General features: G+C 38.0%; 1 protein-coding gene and 1 long non-coding RNA gene across 5 annotated transcripts in view; one reads left to right on the top strand and one right to left on the bottom strand.

Annotated features, from left to right (window-relative positions):
* LOC132772019 (uncharacterized) overlaps positions 1–21,526 on the top strand; it is a 28,660-nt gene extending 7,134 nt beyond the window's left edge. Inside the window, exons 2-4 of one of the 2 annotated variants that reach the window (XR_009631137.2) lie at positions 16,783–16,881; positions 19,059–19,153; positions 21,238–21,526. This is a non-coding gene — a long non-coding RNA (uncharacterized lncRNA). Of the gene's footprint in view, positions 1–16,782; positions 16,882–19,058; positions 19,768–21,237 lie in introns of those variants that run through there. The other variant, XR_010909631.1, reaches the window with a different exon arrangement.
* CEP97 (centrosomal protein 97) lies at positions 1,279–26,806 on the bottom strand. Of its 3 annotated transcripts, XR_009631136.2 has the most exons (12): positions 26,684–26,806; positions 23,923–24,065; positions 22,574–22,732; positions 21,760–21,861; positions 20,250–20,363; positions 17,573–17,739; positions 15,478–15,642; positions 11,609–11,742; positions 9,752–10,526; positions 8,205–8,280; positions 5,304–7,372; positions 1,279–2,234 (listed from the first exon to the last, which is right to left on the bottom strand). XR_009631136.2 is itself a non-coding variant. In XM_060770687.2 (11 exons), the coding sequence occupies exons 1-11, from the start codon at positions 26,745–26,747 to the stop codon at positions 6,662–6,664; spliced, it is 2,610 nt and encodes an 869-aa protein (XP_060626670.2). In that variant the 5' UTR covers positions 26,748–26,806; the 3' UTR covers positions 2,476–6,661. The 3 variants fall into 3 exon arrangements, 2 of the variants coding, with proteins under 2 accessions (XP_060626670.2, XP_060626671.2); XM_060770687.2 differs by lacking the exon at positions 1,279–2,234 and having other exon boundaries at positions 2,476–7,372; XM_060770688.2 differs by lacking the exons at positions 1,279–2,234; positions 26,684–26,806 and adding an exon at positions 26,288–26,556 and having other exon boundaries at positions 2,476–7,372.
* Between the last annotated feature and the right edge of the window lie 36 nt (positions 26,807–26,842).

Genomic DNA, 26,842 nt, shown 5'->3' with positions numbered 1-26,842 from the left:
TCTAAAATTATAACAGTATAAATAAAGAACAATACTCAAACACAGGGGAACTCCGGACAAGAAACAATCAGGGACAGCTAATCATCTCTCAACAAAGGATTCCCCCAGGCTGTAACAAGCCACACCTAAAAACTGTAATGCCTTCAAATCCTAATCAAGGTGGCCAACTGAAACATTATTATTATTATTATTATTATTATTATTATTATTATTATTATTTAAAACACAGCAAGATGAGTCCACAGCAGACACTCTGCTGGCTGTTGTATTGGATCACTCGTCGGACACTTCTCAAGTGTCTAGGACTGTGTGATGTATCGGCGGATAATGCAAGCAGATCCCAGTAAGGTGGCCTTTTTATTATTATTATTATTATTATTATTATTATTGAACATTTATACCCTGTCCTTCTCACCCAATGGGGGACTCAGGATGGCTTACAGACCGTGGCATACAATGCCGCACTACACATATAATGATAAATATGATATAACAATTTAAACAATTAGCATATCAATTTAAACCTACAGAAATAAACATGACATATCATTTGAACAATTCAAATATAAATACAATAAAAAGCTTAAAATTAAACATTCAATCCCAACCAAAGTGGACTGATGACATATCAATTAAACAATCAATTACACAATTCAATCAAAATATAATAAAACATCTTAAAAGTAAACATTTAATCCCAACCAAAGTGGGCTGATGGAACAAACGGCCAGAAGCAGCAGGCAACAAGCAAGGCTGGGGAAGCCCGAAAACGAGCACCCACACAGGTGTTCCAATATCTGGACGATGGGTGGCGTGGCTGTTAAAGTAGCTGTGTGGCAAGCGGTGGGAGTCATGTTCTCTACTTGGAGCCTGTTGCATCCACTGGCTGGAATGTGAGTGTGGCTGCAGGTCTCCCCATGGGTAAGCCCAGGGCTGAGCGAGCAGCTAAGCTGGATGGCAAATACTCAAGCTCCAGGGTCTCTCCTGTAGGAGGGCCCAACATTCACACCTACCTCCAACAGACATAGTTAAGACAACAGAGAAAAAGGATTCTAAAAGGAAGATGGGAAGTTACCTCCACAAGAGGAAATGAAATTTTGGAGAGATGATATATAAAAACAGTGGCTCAGGGGGAGGGAAACACGGTGGTGAGGGACAGAAAATAACAGTAGATGCCAAAAGTTAATTTATGGTAGATTGAATTGGATATTATGTGTCTGCTGTAAAACAAACAATGTATAACACATGTATTGAATTATGATAAAATAAATTTAAAAAAAATAAAAGCTGTAGTACCTAGAAGTTGCACACAAATGACACTGGTTTCATCACACTGACTGACTTCATGTGAAACTTTCCAACTGTTGAATTGGGAAAGAAGGCTCAAGAAGCCACAGCAGGAACAAAAATAAATCAAGAATAATCCATAAAAGAGAGAGCATCCTGCATAATTTGGAAAACGTGTTTATTCTGTTACATCAATGCAAGTTAATCAGAATTGCAAATCTGCAAGAACTGTAGCATGCAGGCCATTTTCTTTTGGTAAAAAACAATGTTATAAAACTCATATTACACTTTCAGTTTAAAGTGAATAATACTTACATTTGTTCCTGACTGAGCAAATTGAAATAAATAATATTGCCTTTTTTCATAATGGTAACAGCCATTCATGGACACAAATGTACATGTTTCTCTCAGGCCCTCCTGTGTTGCTTTTTTATATAAAAAAGAAAGGCATAATCTTAAGCACTATGTCTTTCTGAAAGCTCTGAAGACCTTTCACAGGACTTGCTGAACTTTTCAATTCTGCTCATGCTATTATTACCAATATATAATATTCCCAGCTTCTTTTGTTTAAAAAATTGAGGGCCAAGATGAAAATGCACAGTCCTAAAATATTTACTAAAAAAGCAGACTATTTGATTTTAATAAATATCTAGATACATGACTGGAGTTTAAATATAGTGCATAAAAGAAAAAATGCTAGAGAGAACTTTAAATAAATCACTTGAAAACGCACATAGAGTTATGAGGCGACTGCTTGTTCTGGGTCTTCCAAATTATTTTACGTATGGTGACCCTTTAAAAAATTTCTTGGCATGATTTGTTCAGCGGTTTCCTCTGCTTTCCTCTAAGGATGAGAAAGTGATTTGCCCAAGGTCACCTAGCGGGTTTTCATGGCTGAGCAGGGATTTGAACCCCAGTCTCCAGAGTTGGTAGTCCAGTGCTCAAGGCTGTTCAGCAGGAAATAAAGATAGATTATATTTTAATGCACTTTTAAAAAAGAAACTTTTTGCAGAGTGTGGTCTTGTTAAAAAGTGTGGGGGGAGAGGCATTATGAGAAACAAGCATCTCAATAACATAGAACTATGAGTTTTATGTAGCACCACTATGGTGATGATCATAACTCCTTACTGTCCCCTCCGCCAGTTTTATGGTGACTGGTGGGAACTAGCAGATAATTCCCATACAAGCAAAAAAAAAAAATGCCATGGGATCCTAGACTCAATAAGACATAATTGTGTCTAACAAGAATTAGACCAGTGGTCCTCAACCTGTGGGTCCCCAGAAGTTTTTTTGGCCTTCAGCTCCCAGAAATCCTAACAGCTAGTAAACTGGCTAGGATTTCTGGAAGTTGTAGGCCAAAACACCTGGGGACCCACAGGTTGAGAACCACCAAACTAGAGTATGACCTCTGTATCCATGGGACTGGTAGCCATGGCTTCATCTATTCTCTTTGCCAAGACACAGTCTCTCTCAACATTTTCTAGGTCCTCCAGCATGACTGGTGTTCTGGGGCTTCATTTCTATAGGATTCACCATGGTTTGTGGTTTTGCGTATCAAGTCAGAGTCTAGAATATCACTCACGGATATGTGGATTATACTACATTCATGGTCTAATAATGATGCATGTAACCCACTGGAAACAGTAAATCAAATGCCTGAAAACGTTTTCATGCTTCTTACAGTTCTTTTGGCAAAAAGAAAGCTCTTTCTCTGTTACACATAAATACACATCCACATTTTACGAATTCAGCAATAGTTCAAAAGGAACTAAGTCATTTCCTGTGCTAATTTGGTCACTTGCAATTTACTTTTACTTCTCTCAAACCTTTTCTTAATATTTGCTCTATGCAATGCCGCAGCTTTTTTTCTGCATGTTTACATATATTTATATGAGTTACAGGTAGGTCTGTAGAAGGTGACCAAAGTCCTGTAACTGATACCTACATTCTATGCAAGCAAAGCATAACAAACAGAACTTTTTAGTATGCCAAAGCTGGAAAGAGTAGACATTCGTATTTTATATTGTGTATTATCTTCACACATGCAGATGTGAATAGCAAAAATGATAATAAAAAAATTCACACACACACCCTTGTATGAAGTACATATAGATTTGCAAGGGAAAACCTTTGTGCATGACTTTTCAAGCTCCATTGCCATAAATAAAAACTATGGAAATCCCGAAGCTTACTTGTAAATGTGGTTTTCTGTAGAATTGTTATGGCACTGACAAAAACCTTTTGTCTTTCTGGGGAGGTATTAAAATTGCTACATTATCTATTTTTTAATTTTGGTTTTATTTCAGTGTTCTGTCAATATTTGTACTCCACCTCTCTGTTTTCTGCAACTGTCCAACCATCTAAAAGAAACATCCTCAAGCTGCGGCCCTCCAGCTGTTTGGGCCTCCAACTCCCAGAAGCCCTAACAAGCTTGTTCAATTGTCAGGGATTCTGGGTGTTGACGGCCCAAACAGCTGGAGGGCCACAGTTTGAGGATGCATGATCTAAAATGCTGGATCTTTCCATTCTCATTCGATTTCTGTAGGAATGGAAGACAAGTTTTATTAAGCTAAGTGGAAGGCAGATGTGCTTAATCCCTTTGTTTTTCATGAAAAGACATTTACTTTTATAAAGATAATTGTATAGAATGTTTAAAACAGTCAAAATTAATCCTATTTAACGCCCATCAATTTTGAAGGGTGAAATTCAAGCATACACTTAAAGTAATTTTCCCACTGAAAGTTTTGTGCTCAGCCATCTCTTTCTCTAGCATAGAACAGTAATTTAATCAATCAATTTCTTATCTACATAATGGATTTATGTGGTTCTGCTTTATGTACAGGGATTAATTTCATATTTAGAACTGGAATGGGACTATAATCTACACATACTACGAAAGCGACTTCTCATAATGCCAAGACATTTCAAAATAAGGGAAGAATGAGTGAAGGAGTAAAGATTGCAATATGAAAAAAAAGGGCTATCTTGAACAAAGGCAGCCGAGATAAGGGTTAAAGACTCTTTAAACCAATGGTTCTCAACCTGTGGGTCCCCAGATGTTTTGGACTTCAGCTTCCAGAAATCCTAACAGCTGGTAAACTGGCTGGTTAATTGTTTATTGTTATTAATTGTGTAATGGATTAGGCTGTTAAAAGTTTTTATACTGTACATTGAATTTTTGCTGTCTCTTATTGCTGTGAACCGCCGTGAGTCGCCTTCGGGCTGAGAACAGCGGTATATAAGCAAAGTAAATAAATAAATAAATACATTTATGAGAGTTGTAGGCCAAAACACCTGGGGACCCACAGGTTGAGGACCACTGCTCTAAGCAAATTGCCAACTGAGCCTTCTCCCATTCATCTTCCTTTTTCTAATACAAGATCACAGCATAAAACCTTGAATTCCAAAATACAACAGTAGTACACCTGAAGGTTCAAGTTGAAGTGATGAGCACTTTGACAAAATGCCTCTTTCTATGATTACAGCAAAATTCCCCATGGCAATTTTGGCAATTTTCTAAAGAGAAAAACACAGTGTGCATGCCATCTCTTGGGAAAGCTCAAGACCCAAAGGTCTCTGTAATGCAGTAAGGATGGTTTTTCTAATAAGGAATTGTTCTTTTTCTTTTTTTTAGCAATCAGCTCTAATCACAGCCCTGTTGCCTTCTTACTAACAAGGACATCTACCAAGGCAATTTATATATATTCAGCCCATCCTTCTTACAGTTCAATTGTCAAATTAATACAGCTCACTGTACACAACTAAAAGGCGCACCCACCCATATGACCGACTTTCTGCTATGTAATCAATAAAAATAATTCTACCAGCAACCCTCACTTAGAAAACTCTGGAATGTAATGCTAGAGGGTGACTTCTCTTCCTCTTTAGCCCTTAACATCTCCTGCTGCATCCATCACCTTTAGAGAACACTTTCCCTGAGTTCTGGAAAAGCATAATTTATGTACGAGTAAGGTATGTACAAGTAAGTAAATATTTTATTAAAAAAAGAAACGTACCAGAGCTAGGACATAAGACATTTGTTCTTGTGTCACATTGGCAATTAGTTACTTGTCATGGCTGTAGTTATCATGGCTGTAGAGGCAAGAATGTAGGGCGAAAAGGAGAAATGTGCCAAGAGGAAGGTGCAAGGCAATCCTGACTGGAACCACCTGGAAACTGATGTTCTCACTGTGGAAGAACATGTGGATCAAGAATAGGTCTCCACAGCCACCTACGTATCCACCGCCAAGACACTACACTTGGAGGGCCATCATCCTCGGGCTGCGAGGGATTGCCTAAGTAAGTAAGTTGTAATTCACTACTACTCAGTGGAATGGAATAAGTTTGCTGCTTGTTATTCATGCATGACCTGATATGCCTTATTCAATCTGAGCAATGGGAAAAGGCAGAAAGGTATCTGCTTCACGCTGCAGCTAGGAAGGAGTGGTTCATTTTGCATGCATTTTTTCTCAGAATTTTCAAAGTGTACTATCTGATTTGACTTACTTTGGGGAACCAGAGTAAATTTGCCTATATATTATGGCAAATCCATATATAAATGAGTTACCTTTCTGGACTGAAGTTTAACTGTAACAATGTATTGCCTGATCAGAGCAATGAGTAAAGTAACGAGCGACTTTTGAAATGTAGTATTTCAAGTTTTGATACATAGTTGGTCTCTATCCACTGATCCTGAAGCTACAGATTTAACTATCCACAGCTTTAAATTCATTTTTCTAAAAAACCCAAAAAGGAAACTTTTTTTCTATTTTATAAAAGGGACACCATTTTACTATGGCATTGTATATAATGGAGCTTAAGCACCCACGGATTTTGGTATTCACAGGAGGGCTAAAATTAAACTCCCACCTACTGCATACATGCAACAGAGAGAGCAAATACAGTAAGATTATGGCTTAGTTCCTGAGTTGAAGATTATATTTTCAAACTGTTGGTCAAAACCTATCATTAATTGTGAATGCCTTGTCTTCCTATATGTCTCATATTACAAGTATTCATAATTTTCCCCTATATTTTATTAAAATGAGTATCATAGTAAGACTGTATTCTTCATCTTTCTTCACGGGGGATAACTGCTTAGTTCAACCATGATAATATGAAAAGGAGTCAGAATCTTTTAAATTATATTACTTAGAAACCTGTCATTGTTCAAATCGCATTAAAAAATAAGTGCACTGTATTAATCATAGTGAAACATACCTGTTACAATTTAACACAGTGTTAGAGATTAGGATTAGCAAAACAGTTCACCATCAAATTTGTTCCAACAGTCCATAAGAACATGCCTCCCTCATTCCTTCCTTCCCCAAAGTATAGAAAACGTGTATAAATAATAACAAAAAGTGTGGATCTGCTACACAGATATGCTAACAGCAAATGCCTGGAATGAAGTGTCACAATCTGTCTGTTTTCCTTCTGCCTTATTGTCTTTCAAATGACAGATTTCTGATGAATGGTCAATTCCATCTTGTGTTGACGCACGCACTTCTTGAGAGCCTAACCCAGCATTACATCCAATGTTTGGGTCTTCTGACGAAAGGGCTGTGGGAGGCCTGCTATTTTCTGCTTCACTGCTACAACTTGTCTTGTCATCAGCCCTATCTAACTGCTCAACTGACTTTAAATACTGCTGGAGAAGACTATTGTCTTGATCGCTACTGAAGCTCACTTCACTGCATTCCTTATAGATAATCTCAGTTTCTGAGGGACATCCTGGAAGGGCATCTTCATTTGGTTTGACTGTTTCCAAAGAATCCCCCAGGGAGCTTTCATCAACTCTCCCCCATGTTTCTTCAGGGCACTTTGATTCGTTAAGGCAATTCTGGTCTGTCACACAGGAATGGAAGCCTGAGTCAGGAAACTGTGGTGTATATTTTGGATGACCAGCCTCAGCAGCTGAAACTAACCACGTTGAACTATCAACAGGAGAGGACCTTTGATTGAGTCCTGAAGAGTCCATGGATAGCTTGGAGGGATTCAAAATGTTCGATGCTGGATTATCACATTGCCAGAGAGCACTCAGATGTGGGTTTACTGAAAGCTGCCACTCCTGGATAGATCTAACCTGTAAATACCACAGAGAGAAAAAAATTACAGTATTAGTGAAAGAGGCATAAAAGCATATCATGTATTGGTGAACATGCAGTTTCTCTCACCCTCTTGAAGCTATATAGCCAAAAGCAATATTGGGTTGCTGTGAGTTTTCCATGTTCCAGGTAGATGCCCTTGCTGTGTTGTTGAAGGCTTTCATGGCCAGAATCACTGGGTTGCTGTGAGTTTTCCAGGTCATAGGGCCATGTTCCAGAAGCATTCTCTCCTGATGTTTCACCCACATCTATGGCAGGCATCCTCAGAGGTTGTGTGGTCTGTTGAAAACTAGGCAACACTCAAAAAACGGGAAATTCCAGACAGGAAACAATCAGGGCCAGCTAACACCTCGCAACAAAGGATTTCCCCAGGCAGGCTTTGAAATTGCATGGCTATTCAATGCTAATCAAGCTGGTCAATTCCAACATTCACACTTGCCTCAAACAGACACGAGTTCTTTCTCCTGCCCTGGACATTTCACAGCTATCTAAACCCCAATTGCCTAGTTTCCAACAGACCTCATGACCTCTGAGGATGCCTGCCATAAATTTGGGCGAAACATCAGGAGAGAATGCTTCTGGAACATAGCCATACAGCCTGGAAAACTCACAGCAACCCAGGGATTCTGGCCATGAAAGCCTTCGACAACACACAAAAGCAATATCCATAAGAAAATGTGTTCTTTATGAAATATCCCTTAGCTCAACCGGAGATTGCAACACACAGTTCTCTTCCATTTATTCTCTATGGTGCCTTAGTTTTTTTATTGATATGGAGTTAGAAAATGATTTAAAGGTATGATTTTTTACCTGGTTCCAAAGGAATTTAACAGCTTCTTCTTGCACAAGTCTTTGAAGTTTCTCTTCATCCTTTTCTTTCCTTAATCTACAAATGGCAGATACATTTAATATGGTTATAGATCCTTCCAAACATGTTTACTGAAGTAATAGATTAACTCTTCCATTGACTTGCAAGAATGGCTTTTGGAAGGTAAGTATTACACACTTACTAGGTAACGATGAACTGTATAATTTTGTACTACTAATCATTAATAATAATAAAACTTTATTTATATTTCACCACCATCTCCCCAAGGGTATTCGAGGTAGCTCACAAAAGCACACAAAGGTGCAACACACAGAAAAATACATGAGCATATAAAACAATAGCAATGTAAATATACAAACAATTTTACGTAAACATCATATAAACCCTTATTTAAACATTCAAGTGTCATAACTGTCATAATTATCATCGCCCAGCCAACAAGAGACAGAACTAAAGTTGCTCAAAAGGTGGACTGTTTATCAGTAGAAAAGCTTTTCTATCAAAAGACAGTTTCTCAAATGCAGAGCCTGCAGAGAAGCAGTCTGGATTCAATGAACAGTCTTTGAGCTATTTTGGAAGCCTGTTACAAAGTGAGTGATCACTGCTAGCCTTATTTAAGGAAGTAGATTGTTCAGTGCTAGCATCTAGGGCAGCACTAACTGAGTGCCAAGCCTTTGCTCAGGCACTTCACTCCTGCTATTTTCTCTTAGGGAGACCCAACACTGTGCCTCTTGTGACAGTACTCTTATTTTTTCTGTGGATTCCATTGGATGTTCTACACTTCTTGTATATTAAAAATCAAAAGTATTATTAGTAAAGGTAAAGGTTTCCCCTGACATTAAGTCAAAGCATTTCTGACTCTGGGGGTGGTGCTCATCTCCATTTCTAAGCCAAAGAGCTGCCATTGTCCGTAGACACCTCCAAGGTTATGTGGCCAGCATGACTGTATGGAGTGCCTTTAACTTCCCGCCAAAGCGGTACCTGGACAATTGCAATCGGATAAAGATTCTGGAAATTAGATACGAAGGATTTATGTTTTTATGTTTTATTGATTTTATTGTTTATGGAATTTTATGGAAGTTTATATGCTTTTAACTGTTTATATTTTGCGGCATCAAACTGTGCTGGCCTTGTAAACCACACTGAGTCACCCTCGGGCTGAGAAGGACGGTATAGAAATATAGTAAATAAATAAATAATAAATAAATTCTACTCCCAATTGTAGATCCACTATATTAAAAGAATTTAAAAAGGTACGAACTCACCAAGTTCCCATTTAGTTCATCTATCTACTCTGGTTGAGACAACCAATAAAATGTATTGTACCTATTTAACTTGCCCTGAACACAGAATAAGAAACAACACATTAAAACATACACCCTTATCAACGGAGGAGAGTAGAACAGCTGCATCCTGCTACTGTTCAAGAGTCATTGTAAACAAGGTAAAGTTTAAATATTAACCTCCAATTGCAACAATATAATTTCTACATTGTGAACGTTCATCTTGAAAATGGCTGGCCACTTACTGGTTGATTTCTTCTGTTAAATGTATAATGTGCTCCTGCATTCTGCTGAGTCTAATCTCATAGTGCACCTCCTTGGCTTTGAGATTATGGTTCCTTGTATAAAATCCTCTCCAACAGGCTTGAAGCTTGATGGCTGCTCTGTTCATTTCTTCAAGCACATCTTCTCCTTTAATTAATGTAGATACATCAGGAGGCTTGGCAGATACATCTTCAAGAGGTTTGGCAGAGGTGACAGTTTTGATTAAGTTCTCTTCAGCTGCACTCGATTGCTTGAGGCCATTCTGCTCCAGATGGTCTTCAGGAGGTGCTTGACAACTGCTAATGCCAGCAGGTAGAGTGACAGTGGCTACTGATAAACTAGAAGTGGTCAATGTGACCTTGTCTTGATCTTCTTTTTGAGTTTTTATAATGTTTGCCGACTTGATGGCATACTCTCCAAGAACCATAGAGGTCTTATCTTTTTCTTTATCTTGTTTATTAATCTCCAAATCGGCAGCCCCTGTATCCTCCATATCAGCACCTATTCCTTGAAGCCTCTGTTCTCCAACACTAGGAGATACGGGAGACTGTCCTGAAGCAACTGGCATAAAAGTTGACTCAGAGGACAGAAGACTACTGTTCAATTTGTCTTCATCAGTTTGTATGTCATCCAAATAAAAATCCTCACAAGTACTTATTTCAGCCTGCACTGAAGCTGGGGACACATTCTTGAGTGCATAGGAATGGTCATCATTGGATTTTATTGCAACCCAAGTATTCTTCTTGATAACAGGTTCTGGGAAACGTAAATGAAATAGAAATGGACTATAAGGCCTTGTATAATTATGTATTTTGTCAGACACCAATTATGCACTAACACACTAATAAGCAGAACTGGCTCCCTGAGAGCATCTTCCTGTTAGCCATTACTTCAACGTCCCCCACCTCCGTTACTTTCAATGTACACCAGTCCAGCAACTGGAGTAATTGCAGGACAATGTATACTAAAGCTGAAGATCAGCCATGTCATGAAGGAGAGGAAAAGGTCTCTATTGTGCCCAAAGGTGGTCTTGAATATACAATGGGCTCTCTAGATCCATGGGGAATTGGTTCTGGGACCCACTGCAGATGGCAATAATGCAAATGGTGGTGCCCCATATTATTAAATGGTGATGACAAATGGTCTGTGTGCACATCACTGCCATTTTAAGTAGTGGCTGTGACTAGCTGTGATCAGTTGAAAATGTGGATCAGGAAAACACAGATGAGGAAGGCCCACTGTATTCATAAAAGCTTCCTACATTCTGTCAAATTCCAGTATGAACAAGACAGAACCTAGGAAATAAATTTGACCTGACCCATTAAAGAGTTTACAGGTTCTGCATCAAAAACTACTCCAAGGGGGTACCTTACCTTGATGGCTGTGGACTTTAGAGAAGTTACACTAGAAAACAACACCTTATCTTTTAAACGATCTCTAACTGTGAGATCAATCACAATAAAGCAAAAAGTAATCAAACACTGGTGTTTCATTCATAGAGTGATAAAAGGATAAAACAAGATTGCACTGAGAAAGACTCAGAACTTGAGACAAAATAAAGTGACACAGCTGCTCAAGACATTTTGCATGTTTTGGTTGAAAGAAGAAATCTTTACCTATTTCATTTTATATTACAGATCCATCTATCAGTAGCCCAGAATCCCAGACATTTAGGTTCAACTCCCCATTTGTTGTAAATAATGTAATGTAACATAAAGATGTAGATTTTTCCTAATGCCCCTGTTCTATGACTGTTTGATCCCTAGCCAACAGAAATTGTTATTATTAACTGGTGTATAAGGGTCCAATTTCCAGTAACAGAAGAGTGAGAATCTTACCACTTTCCGTCATTATTTGTGGCCTGTGGACAGGACTGTTCGGCTCACTAGTAGCAGGCAGCCCTTTGTGCAGAGATGAAGATACAGATGGATCTTCAGCTTGATTTTGGTACATTAGTTGCTTCTGGTGCAACCTGAAGACAAATATCAGAGCCTGGTTTCATTTGTTAACTTAAAATATTGAAGCAGAGAAGTTTGCAGTAAAAATAGCAAACACGGGTAAAATACTTTCTATAAAGTAGTTCCTTTCATTGATTATGTCCAGTATGCAGCTGACAGATTGTTATTTCATTGCTTTAAATAGAAAACCAGAAGTACCCAGTTTCGTATAGGCTAGGAACTTCTTATGACTTCATCACACACAATAACATAAGTGTTTCTACACACGTAAGAAATTGCCACCAATGATGCCCTTCACATGACACAAGCTTCAAATGTGGGGCAAAGGTATCTTACTATTTTTAAAGTGTGGGGTTTTCCCACAATTCCTGAGTTGATTGGCAAGCAACTAATTTCTCCATTCCCCAAATATAGACTTGTAAAAACACCCTATTTGCCATATAATGGGAATCCCTCCTTGACCATTTGTAAATAAAACAATGACATCATTGTGGAGGGAGGAGCTGAGATGGGCAGAATCGATTCCTTTCTGTCACTATTACCATTTTGGGACTGAGGAAGTATAGCAAGATATCCAAAACGTTTAGAAGAAAATAGCAAGCATGCAAATCCTGTACTTTCTGTCTCTTTAACCTGAACAAGCTTTCAGTTCCCTCTTCCTGTTTCGGGTCATAATAGTCCTTTTGAACACTTGCCTGAAACTTCTGCTGTGCTGCTTGTGCCTATCAAAAGGACAGCAGAGAGAGATTAAGAGAGCTAAAGCTTCATTTTCCTGTAAGAACACAAGAATAACCCTTCTATAGGTTGTTGCTTTTCCGGGCTGTAAGTTGAACTCCCGAGTAAGAGAGAAGTTAAAAAAAGAAAAGAAAATGGGAGAGGGAGTGGGGCAAACAAGTCTTTACTATCTGATGTTAAATGAAACCAATAAATCTTCAAGAAAGTGGAGAGAACGATTAGGTGTTATGGAGGTAAGAAAATCTTCCATTTAATTTCAAAACGGAGTATGCTGAAGCTTTATGGAAAACCTACACTCCCAAACACTTGACCTGTTCTGTGGGATGAAGTCCTTAGTGCCTCAACCTATACCCAGGGAAGGTATAAGGAGGAAACTTTTTTCCTCTCTACCTACTACACAAAAATAAGCTCTTTCACATACCCCAATGTTCTCTCTTTCTTACAGAGTGAAATGTACTCCTTTGCACCCATGTGTTTTTCTACATCTGTCGCTATCTCTGCTTTCTCCCCATTCTATGTATATTTCTCTGGGTTTTTTTCTTCTTCCTCTTTTTTCTACTTCGCCTTTTTGGGTTGTGCATTTTGGACCTATCTCAAGGCCTTCTAGAAAAACTAACAAGCCAAAGCCAAACTGCAACTTAATCATCTTTGGAGGTTAAGGAAGCCTACCACATAGAGACTAAAGATTCAGGCTATAATCAAACTCAATGTAACTAGAATTAACTTATTTTAGGAAACCAAGCAAATTGAAGTGCACACCCTAGGGTTCCCTTGGTATACTTGCTAGTTTCAGGTGCCTAGGTCTCATGGTTTGGCGTTAGGGCATAGACAGGCATAGGCACAGACCGTGGATATAGAAGCCATGGGAGAAATGGCACGAGTATATAACTGTTTGAAAGACATCATGACAGCTTGCCATAAAAGAAATTACATTTCTATATACAGTATTTAATCATGGAGTTGGAAGAGATCACAAGGGCCACCCAGTCCAATCACATGCCATGGAGGAACACACATCAAAGCACTCCTAACAGTTTGACATCCAGCCTCTATTTAAAAATCTCCAGAGATGGGGTCTCCACCACACTGAGACAGCATATTTTACTGTCAAACAGCTTCATAATAATAGGTGGATTCTCTTTTCCTGCAATTTGAATCCATTGTTCTGTGTCCTAGTCTCCGGAGCAGCAGGACATTATTTATTTGCCATATTTATACCCTGCCTTTCTCTACCTCAAGGTGGCTTACAATGGCAACACAGTGCCTTACAACATATTAGATATGGTTAAATACATGTCTAAATACATGTCTAAAAGTTAGATGGTTAAATACATGTTAAATACATGTTTAAATACACGTCTAAAAGTTAAAAACACGCCATCCAGAGTTTCCCCCCTCCTCAATATGACATCCTTTCAAATATTTAAATATGGCTATCATGTCCCAGCTGTCTAAGCACTCCTTGTAGTTTTTGGCTTCTAGACTTTTGAACAATTTTGTTGTCCTTCCCTGGACATATTCCAGTTTGTCAATATCCTTCTTGAATTGGGAGTGCCCAAAACTGGAGACAGTATTCCAGATGAGATCTGACCAAAGCAGAACTAAGACTTCCCTCAATTTCGATATTATTCTGCCATCAATGCAGCCTAGAGTCACACTGTTTTTTAATCATGTTCAGCTTGTGGTCTATTAAGACTCCCAGATCCCTTTCACAAGTACTGTTTTCAAGTGTCACCCATCTTATATTTCAATTTTTTTCTGCCTAAGAGGATTACCTTACATTTCTCCCTGTTGAAATTCATTGTTACTCTTGGCCCAGGTCACTAATCTGTCAGGATCATTTTGGATTCTGATCCTGTACTTTGGTGTACTAGCTATCCCTCCCTATTTGGTGCTATCTGCAAATTTGATAAGTGTGCCTTATATTCTGTCATCCAAATCACTGATGAAGATGTTGAATAGCACTGGGCAGCACAGAACCCTGTGGTACCCCCACTAGTCACTTCTCTCCAGGATGAAGAGGAACCATTGGTGAGCACCCCTTGGGTTCGGCTGGTGAAACAATTCCCCAACCCACCTACCAGTATTGTTGTTTTGTCTACATTTTACTAGCTTGTTTTTGAGAATGTCATGGGGATCTTGTCAAAGGTTTTTCTAAAATTGAAATATGTTACATCCATAGCACTCCCTTCATCTACCAAGTATGTAACTATGAAAAAGTGAGATACAATTCATTTGGCATGACTTGTTTTTGAGAAACCCATGTTGAACTTTTTGAGAGCATAGTATTCCTTTCTAAGTGCTTACAGATTGACAGTTTAATGACCTGCTCCAGAATCCTTTTTGGTATTGATGTCACACTGACTGGGCAGTAATTGTTTGGGTCCCCTGTTTGAAGATGGGGAGATTTGTCCTCCTCCTGTCTGCTGGAACCTTTCCTGTTCTTCAAGAATTCTCAAAGATCATTGCTAGTGATTCTGAAATTACTTCTGCATGTTACTTTAATAACTTTGAATGTTATTAGAGCTGAATCCTTCACTCTGTTTTTAAATATTCCAAAGATAAAAATTGTTCCCAGCTAACTTAACTGGGTTATTCAGTCTACTTCCTTTCTTCTCTGTTGTTATGCTAAAGGAGTAGGTGTTTTATTGTACTGTTCTGCTATAAAATACCACACCTTTGCCACATAAATTTAGCTTCTGCACAAAACAAAGAATGTGCCAAGTGTTCCTGGAAAACCTGAGTATTCAGAGGGAACTCCTTTCCTGGTAGCCTTCAGAACAGACAAATAACTGACCAGATACGCTAACGACATGACAGCTTTTTGTGTTCTTCAATCCAATCTGTAATGCTACAAACCATCTTAAAATCTTTTTTTGCACCAATGACTTATCTATCATTGGCTATTTACAAATGTATGTAATGCTCCATGAATGGATCAGACTCAGATTGACACAGACAAATGCATTTATTTGTTTACTTTATCCACTGACAATAGCATATAATGATCTTACCTTTGTTTATGTAGTATTTTTTCCAGTTTGGCATCCTCAGCAGTTTGGAGCCCAAACATAGTAGTAAGAGGACACACACTGGCCAGATATTGTACTAGCTGAATGTGCTGGCTTGGTCGAAATGATCTTCCCTTTCCCTGACTGTAAAGCCATTCTGCTTTCAAGCTATAGGAAAAAAATGGACAGCCATCAGCTTGGTCAGAAATATCAAATTTGTATTGAAATGCCCATTGGATTTGAAACAGACAAAGAGCTATACTGTATAATAAAATGACCCCCCCCCCAAAAAAAACAAAAAAAAACAAAAACAAAACCCTACTGCCAATTCTAGAAGTAAGTGCAGGAAAGCACTGAAAGTATTGGAAATGTCAACCTTCTTCAAACCTTCTCTAGTAATGTTTACCTACGATACTGTTGCTTGCTGTTTCCTGTATGTATGTTCTGGTATGCAACTTCCTTTACTCTATGGTTCCTGAGAACCTATAAAAGGGGCTGCAGACCACATGATCACAAGATTACAGACAGACTACAGAGAGATTGCAGATTATTTCAGACCTCAGATCACACAGTTGCTTGCTGTTTTGCTGTAAGCTATGTCCTGGCTCGATGGCACAGAGAATTCTTTCAAAGTTATCTGAAACTGCACTGATAAGTTTTATACCAGTGTATGCTGAACGCATGAAGGTTGTGAGTAAACCAAATATGTTATTTTTATCAAAGTCTACTTCATTTTTGTCTCTTGAGTGCAACATATAAAACAAGTTGTTTTATGGGAAAGTATATATTTTTGGGCACTGAAAAACACTTCTGAAGCACTGTTGTTTTTTATGCACTGGCAAAATCTCTGTTTTCCTAACAGATCAGAGATAACAGTTTATTCAGTCAAAACAACTGAAACCACTGCATTGCATAATTATATCTGTTGTATATCACAAGAGAAGATTCTACTCTAAAGGGTTTTTGGCTCCTCTCAGAAAGGTCAACCTTTTAAAAAAAAATTATGATCTCCAAAAGGTGTTTATCCAAAAGGTTATAAATGCCATTTTCCAAAAGAAAGAAGGATCTCCATACCAAAACCATAATGGAAAGCATGTATTTGAATCCATAGGCAAAAGAAGAAACAGGTCTTCGTGTGATTGTTAATGTTCATATTTTATTAAACAGGCTGGTTATTCTCTTTTATAGAAAGCTTCTATACTACACTATGTAATACAATTTTTGTTCCTGGTTATAAATGTCATTTCCTGGCTGTATCATAAAAATATGGAAAAGGTTTATTAAACTGCAAAACCTTTCTTTTTGTAGGACATCCTGCAGAACATTTTGCTGTAGTCTCAACCAATTCAACATAGTTTGTGGCAGCCACAAAAACAAAGCTTCCGGAGTATAACAACTACTTTCAAAGTAAGTACCACACAATTAAACAGGAAATAATACTTTCAAACCTGGAACAGAAATTGTTTCAAATTTTGTTACGTAGTGTTATTGATTGGCCTTCTTCAGGGGCTATGCATTCAATTTAACAACCACAGAAATTCCTGCAGTTGCTGAAATTGTAGTATATTCCTACCTGAAAGAACATTAAAATCCATGCATATTCTGTAGAGCCGTGTTTCTCAAGATATATAATGCAGATTCCAATATTTTCCCAGTGGACTATGGAACCAGCCCCACATCTATGCTATTTTGTTACCATTTTAACATAGTTTCTTAGAAATGGGCACTCAATGGCACAGAGACCAGCACATAGACTGCAACACTTGTGTTATACTGTTGTTCAGCTGCTACTTGGCAAACCTAGCTCATTGTAAAAGCTGTAGTCATTTAGAAGTTCAAAGCAAAAAGAAATGGAATTAATTTTAATAAAAAACAAATATGCAAGGTTTTATTGCTGTTTAGTGATATTTATTACCCCCTCCAAGTAGCACTGCTCTACAGCTGCTATTTGACTAAGCTAGTTAATGATAAAAGCAGTAGCTATTTAGAAATTCAAAGCAAACGGAAGTAGGGAGGCAAGTAATTTCATTTTTAAAACCCTTAAAGGATGTTGTTGCCATTAAGTGATGTTTGTTCCTCCGTGCCTTTAATTTCTCACCTCTCCTTCTGAGAAATCACATAGCCATCAAGGACTTTAAGATTAAGACACCAACTGACAATATATGGCCGATAATCGAACCCAGGAATAGAAGGTGTGGCCATCACACAGGGATTGTTCATAATTGATAATTGCTCCAGTTCAGGAAGAAAAGCCAAGTAAGAAATCTGAAAAAAAAAATTAAAGTAAAACAGAAGCTTTGTGGACCAACTGTACTGTCAATGTTCGGCAATTTCAAAAACCGAAGATCGTGTCAAGTAATATTCTATTGATATATAGAGGGTTAGAGGAGTTGCTAGATTTGTCTGACTTTTTGACAAATACACTGACTTTTTATGTTCTGTGTGTCTAGAAGACTACCACACATATAATGAATCAGATTATAATTATGACCATTGCTTATTTTGGATTAATTTAATAATGATTGAAAGCCCAATATTCACTGTCTTTGGTTTCATTTCACCATCAAATTAGAACATGACATTTTATTAAAGCCTTTGTAACCAAATGACTGTATTCAACTGATATATGTACATGGTTGTGACTACTACATAGTATTTAGAATTGTTTATATGCTTCAGAACATAAAAGAGAGCTTTTGAGCGATCTCTAGAGCATTATAACCAGGAAAACAGAATAGCTAATAGATGCTTCTTGCTTTTTAGAGATACGTTGCTTTTTAGAGCTATATGTTGCTTTTCAGCTGCTTGAAGTGAAAGCTGTTCTCATCATGCAAATGACACCTCTGAGCAATTTCAATACTCCTAAGACAGAACAGTGTGTAGATGCAACATTATATGTCAATATTATTGACTGACACCCATTAAGGGATTGTGTGGAGCCCCCGGTGGCGCAGTGGGTTAAAGCCTTGTGCTGGCAGGACTGAAGACCAACAGGTCACAGGTTCAAATCCCGGGAGAGGCGGATGAGCTCCCTCTATAGGCTCCAGCTCCTCATGCGGGGACATGAGAGAAGCCTCCCACAAGGATGATAAAACATCAGAAATCATCCGGGCGTCCCCTGGGCAACGTCCTTGCAGACGGCCAATTCTCTCACAACAGGAGCGGTTGCTCCTGACACGACCAAATTAAGGGATTTAAATTCATTTAAAAAATTCTATTTATTTATATATTTCTTCATACAATATATACGTTTGTTGCATATAATGTTATATTTTCATGCTGTTGATAATTCACTAACATTTCTCATATAGTATCTTTATTTAAGGAGCCCCTGACTTCTTCTTGGGTAGGGCAAGTAAGAGCATAAATTCTAAGTTGGTAATAAATTCCTCTTTGTTTACAGTCTTAAAGGATCCCCTGTACGTATTTTTACATCAAGTTTAATTTTACTTTTATATTTAGGTATTGGATCGCTGGGTGCCATTCTTTAATGAAATCCTCTAATTGATCTCCTCTCAAGAATACAGTTATTTTATCTATTATAAGCAGGTCAATAATGTATTTTTCCCAATCTTCTATAGTAGGTACCTCTGTGGCTTTCCAGTGTTTGGCATATACTGTATGTGTTTAACATAATCTCAGAGCCATGTTTGATCCAGAATGTTAATCAAACATTTAGGTAAGCTCAAAATTTCAGGAAGAGACATCAATTCCTGCTCTATAGTTCAAACTGACAGCAACATTTGTTATGGGAGAAGGTCAATCAAAACATTTTGAAAATCAGGGGATTTAAAATTTGTGTTGTTTGAAAATAGTTTCATAAAAGCACTGATGAATTCAAGCAGAAGCAGATTCATTGCAGCAATGCATTCCACTTGAGTTGATAAAGCATAATAATAATAATAATAATAATAATAATAATAATAGAAAGCAAAATGCACTGCAATGCAACACCATTTTTTTCTGGAAGGAAAGGCATGACAGTGATCAATTAAAAAGCCTATCTGACATTTGGCTCCCCTCATTCTTTAGTTGCCATTTCGCACAGAACTCCAAAAAGAGATGAGACAGAGTAGCTCACTCTGTCATCTTGGCCCTATCATATGCTATATTCCACTTTAAATGCCATGTCAAAATAATATAAGTTCTGGGTTTCATAGTTTAAGTGAGACCCAAGAGTTCTCTGACTGAGAATACTAAATGCCACTCTCTAAACCATAAATCCCAGGATTTCATACAGCCTTGCCATTACAATTAGAGTGGAATATAGTGCTTTAAGAGTGCAGTGCGATAGGAGTTATTTGGGCTCTTTATTACTTCATTCAAGCTAGTTGCTATGAGAATGTTTTAATTTTTGAAATTGGTTCTTAATATTCTCTTTAAGTATATTCTATCCTCACTATTTCCTTTTTATTAAATTATATCACGCACATAGGGATGGCTCATTTTAAAAGTTTTTGTACAGTGCTTAATAATTGTTAAGGACATTAAAATAATTTTAAGAATAAAAATCCAGGTGTATCACAAAAGTATTGTCACTACAAGAAACAGTCATATATGTCTTCAGAAATAACTGCTTCATAATTGTTAATTATTGATTTAATTTTGGAACTCACAACTGCCCTATGCCACCAGCCTACTTTATGGAGTTTCCCTGTAGAAAATTAAAAATGCAATAAATGAAAATTTTGTTGAAAATACAATAAAGCAGCATGTAAAATAAATTACTTATTATGATACGTACATTCATTTTTATTGAAATATATTATTCCTACCTCATTTAAGTCTCTGATTTCATTTTCTGCCAAGGAAAGAATAGCTAGACTTTGTGGCAAGCAAGTAGGTGCCGTCCGTAATGTTGTTATAATATTTCCATGCAGCAACAGAGTCTTGAGAGACACCAGAAAGAAACAAATGTTATATATGACCTTTGATTCACACTACATAAAGTGGTTTGAATTTTTTAAAAGATATATTTATTATTAGAACATATAATTGTGAAATAACAGAATAGAATACAAATTGATTTACTGCCAGAATTACTTCTACTAATTGAAGCAAGACAGAGATTTTCCCCACTCTAGAGTTCCCCATGCTCTAGAATCCACTCTAAAAATAACAGTGCAATGTTGGATTCTAGAAATTGTTAAATGTCTGACCACAGTAAAGGTAAAAGTTTGACATAATTCTAGTTGTGTCCGACTCGGGGGGTGGTGCTCATCTTCATTTCTAAGCCAAAGAGCTGGCATTCTCCTTAGACACCTCTTACATCATGTGGCCAGCATGACTGCACGGAGTGCCATTACCTTCCCGCTGGAGCAGTACTTATTGATCTATTCACATTGGCATGTTTTCAAACTGCTAGGTTGGCAGAAGCTGGGGCTACCAGCAGGAGCTCACTCTCCACCCCCCCCGATTCGAACCGCCAACCTTTCAGTCAGCAAGTTCAGCAGCACAGCAGTTTAACCTGCTGCACCACCGGGAGCTCCTCTGACCACAGTACTTCCATTAAATTTATAGCAAACAACATATCAAAAGAATAGCTCACTCTTTATATTCCATAGGACAGTTCCTTTTGGTTTAACTCAAAGGATAAAAGATGGTCCTCTTTTATCATGTGGCCTCAACTATTATTTAAGCAGCCGCTGGCACTACAAGTACTACCCCAAAATTCAGCTGACAATGTGATTTGTCTTCCCCACTGGAACTACAGAAATGCAACACATTAGAGCAACTCTCCTCATGCCTCTGATTTCTCTGCAGAATTGGGCTCCTGACAACTTATCAAATATTTAGAACTATTTTGTGCTGGGAAACAGGGTGCACTCTGAGTCCTGTTTCCTAGTAAAATAACTGTGATTTCTACAGCTTCTTCAATGACAGCAGCTGCTTCAGCAAAAAGAAGGCCCTCAAGAATTCCAGGGATACAAATGAAGTTCTCAAAGCTGCCCATTCAGTAGTGTGATAAATGAAATGAAGAAAGCTAGTCACAGATTTGATACAGTAAAATGAATGGGACAAGTTATGACTACAATATCCCGCAGTGTGATGAACTTGCTCTAGATCCAACCTATTTTAAAATATTATTTTATACAGAACATCCAAAATTAAATCTGAAAGTGTGTTACCATGCAATCCTACATATGACTACCCAGCAGAAAGTCCCACTGGATGCAATGGAATTTGTCACCTCATCATTGTAGAATATTAGAATATTGTCATAATAAATTAGTCACTGCAGCAAAAAAAAAAAAATCCGATTCAGAACGACCAAACAGCATTCACCTTTAGAGACAAGAGCTTAGAGATATCTCCTATTTGGGATATATTGTTGTCTGACAGGTCAAGATGTTGAAGAGATGTGCAGCAATTGATCTGATCTATAGTCTATACAAAGAGAAAAATGTTAGTATTATGAATGTTTGTAAACATTGCATTTGTTTTTGAATTGACAATTCATCTATTCATTTATCTGAAATTAGCAGAAAATATTTTGCAAGTAATTCAAGTGTAATTGAAATCTAACATCAAAGATGAATTTACTGTATATACTCGAGTATAAGCCTGGTTTTTCAGCCCCTTTTTAAAAGCTGAAAAAGTCCCGCTCGGCTTATATTTGAGTCAAGATTTAATAAGGTCTTGATGTACTGTCATTGTCGTTATTTTTGCTTATTATCTGATTTGCTTAGTTATTGTGGAGTTATGTTATTTTGTTTATTGTTTTGATTTGCTGTTATTGTGATGTTACGTTTTACTGTACTGTGTTTTGAGGCTTCGGCCTGTGTAAGCCGCATCGAGTCCTCCGGGAGATGCTAGCGGGGTACAAATAAAGTTAATAATAATAATAATAATAATATTTTACCCTGTTAGAAATACATAATAAATGTATTGTTATTGTTGTTGTTGTTACATTGATCATTCTACTTTATTATTGTTTTTATTATATTTATTATTTTACTCTATTTTTATGCTCATAACAAATCCACCTTTAATACTTTTTAGCATAACATTTGTATGAACATTCTCCAATTTGGAAAGATCAGCCCTAGCACAAGTACTTTTGGTTAACATATGCTATTTTCAAAGAAGGAAATCTTACCTTTAAATTATTTCCTGACAGGTTTAGCCATTCCAAATGCACTAGATCCTTCAATCCCTCTACATAACTAATACTGTTATTTGGCAAATTTAATATTTGAAGCTGAGTCAGCTTGGCTACACCCATCATCCTCACCAGCCGATTGTTGGCTACTGACAGCTACAAAATAGGGAGATAAAAGAAACTTCATTTTGAGATTCATCTCACCACATGAAAATATCTGAGGTCCATTGATAGGACACAACAGAGGACTACACATATTTCAACTCATTCTGGCAACCATAAAATAGCTTTCAAGTGCTTACTGCAATCTGGTCTCCTTAGGACACCCTCACAACTGCCCATATAGAATCTAGCACATGAACTCATTAATGTAATTAAAGCTATTATTGCTGCTGCTGCTGCTGCGGCGTGTCTTCACGTTATTTCCAATGTATGGTGACTTGAAGGCACAGAACAAGGACTTTCTGGGGCTGAGAGTGTCTCTCTCATCTAAGGTCACTAAGTATGTTTCTATGGCTGAACAGCAAATAAAATCCTGGTCTACATGCTAGCTCTCCAAGTGTATTACTACTTATGGTTATTTCGATGTGTTCAGACACACACATATTTAGGGAAGCTTGGAGACCCTTGATGGAGGTCACTAGCAGCATGCTGGCTGCACTTTTTCCACCCCTGCCTTGGAGAACTAGTTTCTGCTCAAACAGCCACTCATTGCCATTTACAGAGGACAGGGCATTGTGTGAGCCTTTTTATTCTCTTTTATAGCTATTGTCTATTCTTATTAATTTAGTCAGGGGTGGTAATTCTTTTTCTCCTGAGGGCTGCATTACACTCACAAATCTTTCAGATGCCACATTCATGTGGTGGGTGGAATCAAAGTCAAACCTTTCCCTTTCTTTCTTCCTGTCTCCTGCCAGTCCTTTTCTCTTTCTTCCTGCTAGTGAGTGGGCTGTTAAAGGAGTGATAGCTAATTGTTGCTAGAATTCTTTATTGAAAACTTACAAAGCTTTTATGAAAAAGACACAGGTCGCATGTAGGCAAGTTTTACATTTGCCATATATGCAAATGTAAAATCTCCTTGAAATTTTTAATATGGTAATACTGATACAGCCCCCGCTATCTAGCATTTGTATGAAAGCCCACTTCAAAACAACTGCTTTACTAAAGTAAAAACATGCATGAAAACTTGCAGAATTCAACATGTTATCTTATATTCATACTTATTAAAGTTGGCATAGCTTCAATATGAAACTTACTGAAAATCTACAAAAAGAACATATACCAAAACATTGGGGGTGCAACTGTAAAAAGGCTAATGGCATGTTTCTATCACAGAGACAACTAACCTGTAGCAGGTTCCTGAAATTCTCCAGGTGCTCCAATTTAGTTAGCTGGTTTTTATCCAGAACCAAAGTATGTGCATCAGCATCGCAGGATAAAGTGGGTCCCAACTTTTGTAAACCCTGACCTGACCAATTAACTAATGAACCTATGAGAATAGAGGAAAGATCAAAGTGTATCAGTCTCAAAAATGGTCATGTTACATACTGTTGCATGCACCAGTGTTAAAAAACACATGTCACCTGCTTCCCAGATTCTAACACCTAAAAATGGTTTGTGTTTGGTCTGGCTCATTCAACTGTCTGCCTTTCTGGAATGTCAACTCATTTGGTGGAACTTTTAAGTCAAACGATGCTTCACCAACATGGTGCCATTCAGCTATTTAGTTAAGGAGTTTTTTTGAGATGACATTCGGCATATGTGACATGCACCAGGTGCTTTGAAATGTCTCATATTCCTGACAAAGAGTGTTCAATACACACCAAGGAAAAGTTTCATAATAAAGTAAGGTCTATACCTGTCTTCTCCTACTTGTTTCTCGCTGTTGTTATTGCAGAACAGCCCCACCCAACTGTTGTTGCCACTGTTGCTAATCTACCATGGTAAAGTGGTTCTGAATGCATTCCTTGGAGATAGTAAGGTGTTTATTAAATTTTGATATGAAAATGTAGTACAATATGTTATTTTTTACTCCATTTCTACCCTGTTCTTCTCACCCCGAAGGGTACTACAAACTATGGCAAAAATTCAATGCAATATCATGCACATAACAATAAACATACCATATTAAATTATAAAACAGCTAAAACATATAAACAGTTAAAAACATACAAAACTGCAATACAGATTAAAACATAAGCTTGAGAGGGTTTTTTTTCTTCTTCTTATAACCAAAACATACCATAAGTTTTCTTCATACCTGAAAGCTTATTTTACTAAAATGAGAAACCTGGGGCCTAGAGAGTCAAGGAAGGGTCTCTAAATTTCTGACAGCAGAAAAAAAACCCCTGACAACACTTTTAAAGGCCTCCACTCTTCTTATAATCTCCTGTACACCGAAATCATTTTCTTGAAGAACAATTTGAAACTGTATTGAATAGTTAGTGCAGATGTGCCCTATGTGGGCAATGGGCATGCATAGGACTGAACTTTATGGTTTATTCTATGAATAGAGAATAGTAGCAAATAGGTTGATAACTTCACATTCCTAAGCATTGAGGATTTTTAGAAACAAATAGTGCAAAATTAAATCACAGATCAGCATGCTTCATATAGTTTTTAACCAAAAGCCTCTGCTTATGCTCCAAACCTGGTAGAAAGCCACACCTTTTGACTTTATCCCCAATTCTAATATTTTTAGGGAAAAGGCTACATCTCAATGTTCAGAAGCTGAGGATGGGTACTCTGTGCATGTTCAAACACACTCCGTTGTCCTTACTATTTTATAACACAATTTATTTTACAATAAAATTATACTGCATTCCATTGTATATTTCATGTAATATTACTAATAATTTTGCAGAACAGTGGTATAGTAGAATTAACTGGCCCTGATTATTTCTTGTCTGGAATTCCCCTGTTTCTGAGTGTTGTTCTTGATTTTGGAGTTTCTTTAATATTGGAAGCCAGTTTTTGTTTTTTCATTTCCGTGGTTTCTTCCTTTTTGTTGAAATTGTCCAGATGATTGGGGATTTCAATTGAAATCCCAGACAAGAAACAGAACCAGGCAATCACCTCCCAACAAAGGATTCCCCCAGGCAGGAAGCGGCCAAAGCTTTGAAGATGCAAGGCCATTAAATGCTAATCAATGTGGCCAATTGTAGCATTCACACTTGCCTCAAACAGACAAGAGTTCTTTCTCCCACAGATATATAAAACCCACTTGCCTAGTTCCCAACAAACCTCACAACCTCTGAGGATGCCTGCCATAGATATGGGCAAACCGTCAGGAGAGAATGCTTCTGGAACATGGCCATACAGCCCAGAAAACTCACAACCCAAAACCTGCATTTTCTGCAACACCATTCTCTGCGAAGACAGGTTGTTTCTTTGCGAAAAAGTTGCTCAAGATTTTTGGTTTGATTCCTCAAGACTGCCTAACATTCAAATACAGACATTTCTGCATTTTTCCAAGTATTCAAAGCTCTATTGTTATTACTATAATAGTAGAAGGCCTCAGTCTTGGCACTCAAAGCAGAAATAAGTCAGATAAAGAGCCTGTTCCACAGAAATGTTCCTCATTCTAACCACCCCATTTACCTCCAGTATCAGGATCATCATACAGAGGGGTAAACAGCTAGATATTTTTAAAAAGGAATGACAGAAACACCTCCCAACCACTGTCTGTTACACTTATATGGTCGACCGCACCTGCCATTAGAAATCCACTTTATATGCACGAATAGAGAGAAGCCGCAAAGGAAGGAAGATTTAGAGACAAAGGGGCTTTGCTTTCCCCCCCCTCACAGCAGACAGAGCTTCCTTGTTCTCCTTCCAAATTGCCTTTGTCACATTATTCCTAATCCTCTCAAAGCAGAGAAAGACAACGGCCTTGCGCAAGATCTTTTGGGATTTGTAGTCCAGCCCTAACAACACACTTAACACGCCAACCAAGTTGAGCGAGGACAAAGACTACAACTCCCACAAGGCCCCGCGGGGGGACCTGCTGAAAAGCCAAACAGCCCTGCCGGGGTACTTTTTGCCGCCTTTCCCCGCTTTGCCTTCCTCGCAAAGCGACAGCACACAATCCTGAACCGAGAGGCGCACCTTCCTTGCCGCTCATTCTTGCCTTCGACGCCTCAGGCCTCTTCCCTTCGGTCGCCGCCGCCATATTTCCCGCTTGCTCCCAACGCTAGGCAACCGCGCCGGCGCCGGACGCTGATTGGTCAAATCCACTCGGCGGAAAAAAAATATTTCCGGCTATTA

The sequence above is a fragment of the Anolis sagrei genome, chromosome 3, assembly GCF_037176765.1.
Source record: "Anolis sagrei isolate rAnoSag1 chromosome 3, rAnoSag1.mat, whole genome shotgun sequence".
NCBI classification, from domain to species: Eukaryota; Metazoa; Chordata; class Lepidosauria; order Squamata; family Dactyloidae; genus Anolis; species Anolis sagrei.
The sequence above is the reverse complement of the archived record's forward strand: the minus strand, read 5'-3'. Positions and strand labels throughout refer to the sequence as shown.

Coding starts and splice junctions, on each gene's coding strand:
- CEP97 (XM_060770687.2), bottom strand. CDS start 26,747: ATGGCGGCGGCGACCGAAGGGAAGAGGCCTGAGGCGTCGAAGGCAAGA. Junction 22,733..23,922: donor ATTTCAGGAACCTGCTACAG/GTTAGTTGTCTC, acceptor CCTATTTTGTAG/CTGTCAGTAGCCAACAATCG. Junction 21,862..22,573: donor TGTCAGGAAATAATTTAAAG/GTAAGATTTCCT, acceptor CTCTTTGTATAG/ACTATAGATCAGATCAATTG.